Source organism: Aplysia californica, unplaced genomic scaffold (genome assembly GCF_000002075.1).
Source record: "Aplysia californica isolate F4 #8 unplaced genomic scaffold, AplCal3.0 scaffold00038, whole genome shotgun sequence".
Classification (NCBI taxonomy): domain Eukaryota; kingdom Metazoa; phylum Mollusca; class Gastropoda; order Aplysiida; family Aplysiidae; genus Aplysia; species Aplysia californica.
The window spans coordinates 2,185,091-2,186,177 of NW_004797308.1; the positions used below are offsets into that span (position 1 = coordinate 2,185,091).

At 41.3% G+C, this 1,087-nt stretch overlaps 1 protein-coding gene across 1 annotated transcript in view; it reads right to left on the reverse strand.

Annotated features, from left to right (window-relative positions):
• LOC101859462 (disintegrin and metalloproteinase domain-containing protein 10) overlaps nucleotides 1-1,087 on the reverse strand; it is a gene marked incomplete in the record, with an annotated part of 102,667 nt that overhangs the window by 77,470 nt on the left and 24,110 nt on the right. The window contains 1 exon segment of the mRNA XM_005091970.3: nucleotides 133-820. Within this exon segment, the coding sequence (XP_005092027.2) occupies nucleotides 133-202 (70 nt within the window).

Here is a 1,087-nt window from a genome sequence, read left to right on the forward strand (position 1 = left end):
GGGGGGGGGAGTTAAAGCTCTTAAAAAAGTAGAATACATCAGTGACGCCCTGTTAGAAAATACAACTAAACGAAAAAATATAAAAAAACAACCCACTCGCAGTGCATAATGACCACGACAAGGAGGACCCACCTGCACCAAATGACCAACATGACGTCACCAGGATGACCAGGTACAGGACATGGAAATACTGAAGATCCATTTGACTCGTTTCCTCGGCGAGATGTCGCACGGTTGTAGGTCGAGTCACAGGTTAACGTTCACAGAATCGGAATCCCGGTTCCTTCTTCCTTTATTGGTCAGCTTCAAGCTGAAGTGTTGTTATAATGTAATATCCAACCACAGAAATCTCAACTTCACACAATAAAATCAATATCCCCTAACTCAAAAATAGATATATTTCTTTATCTACTTGCATAAAATTTATTATTTTGAGAACTATTTCCAACGAGAGAGGGACACAAAATGCACCACAAGCCTTCATGCAAACTGTGGCACTACTTCTCAAACTTCATGCAAACTTTGGCACTACTTCTCAAGAACCAGCGGAGACTTTTTAAAAATCCACTGGAAATAGGTCTAACATTTAGCACAACAAAACTTAATAATTTGATTATGCTTGAAACATGTGACGATGATTATTCATTCATGAAACACGTCTCAGACGAACAGACGACTGTTCACAATAATGAGGCAAGTCCGAAGACGAGCGAAGGTCCAGCCTCTAGGTTGTCAGATCCCGGATCTACTCAGCAGGGGGCTACGGGAGTCTCGATACGGTTACGAATGTTCTTGGAAGAGCTCTTGGCCTCTTTGATATCTGAAAAACAAAAATAAGGATTGACAGTTAAAAACAGATAATATCAATTAATAAGAAATTCAAAAATGTGCTTAATTAACCGTTTCTCAGCACGGGACGAGACCGTATCGGGCTCTGTAGTAGGGTTGTAGATTAGTCTTGGTCCTGGAAGAGTTAACATCCTATTCAAAAGCTTTAGATATCCCAGAGGGGGTACTACCCTCCCCCCTCCCCCACCGTTTAAAAAAAATACACAACCAGAGTAAGAGCGAGAGAGAGAGAGAGAGA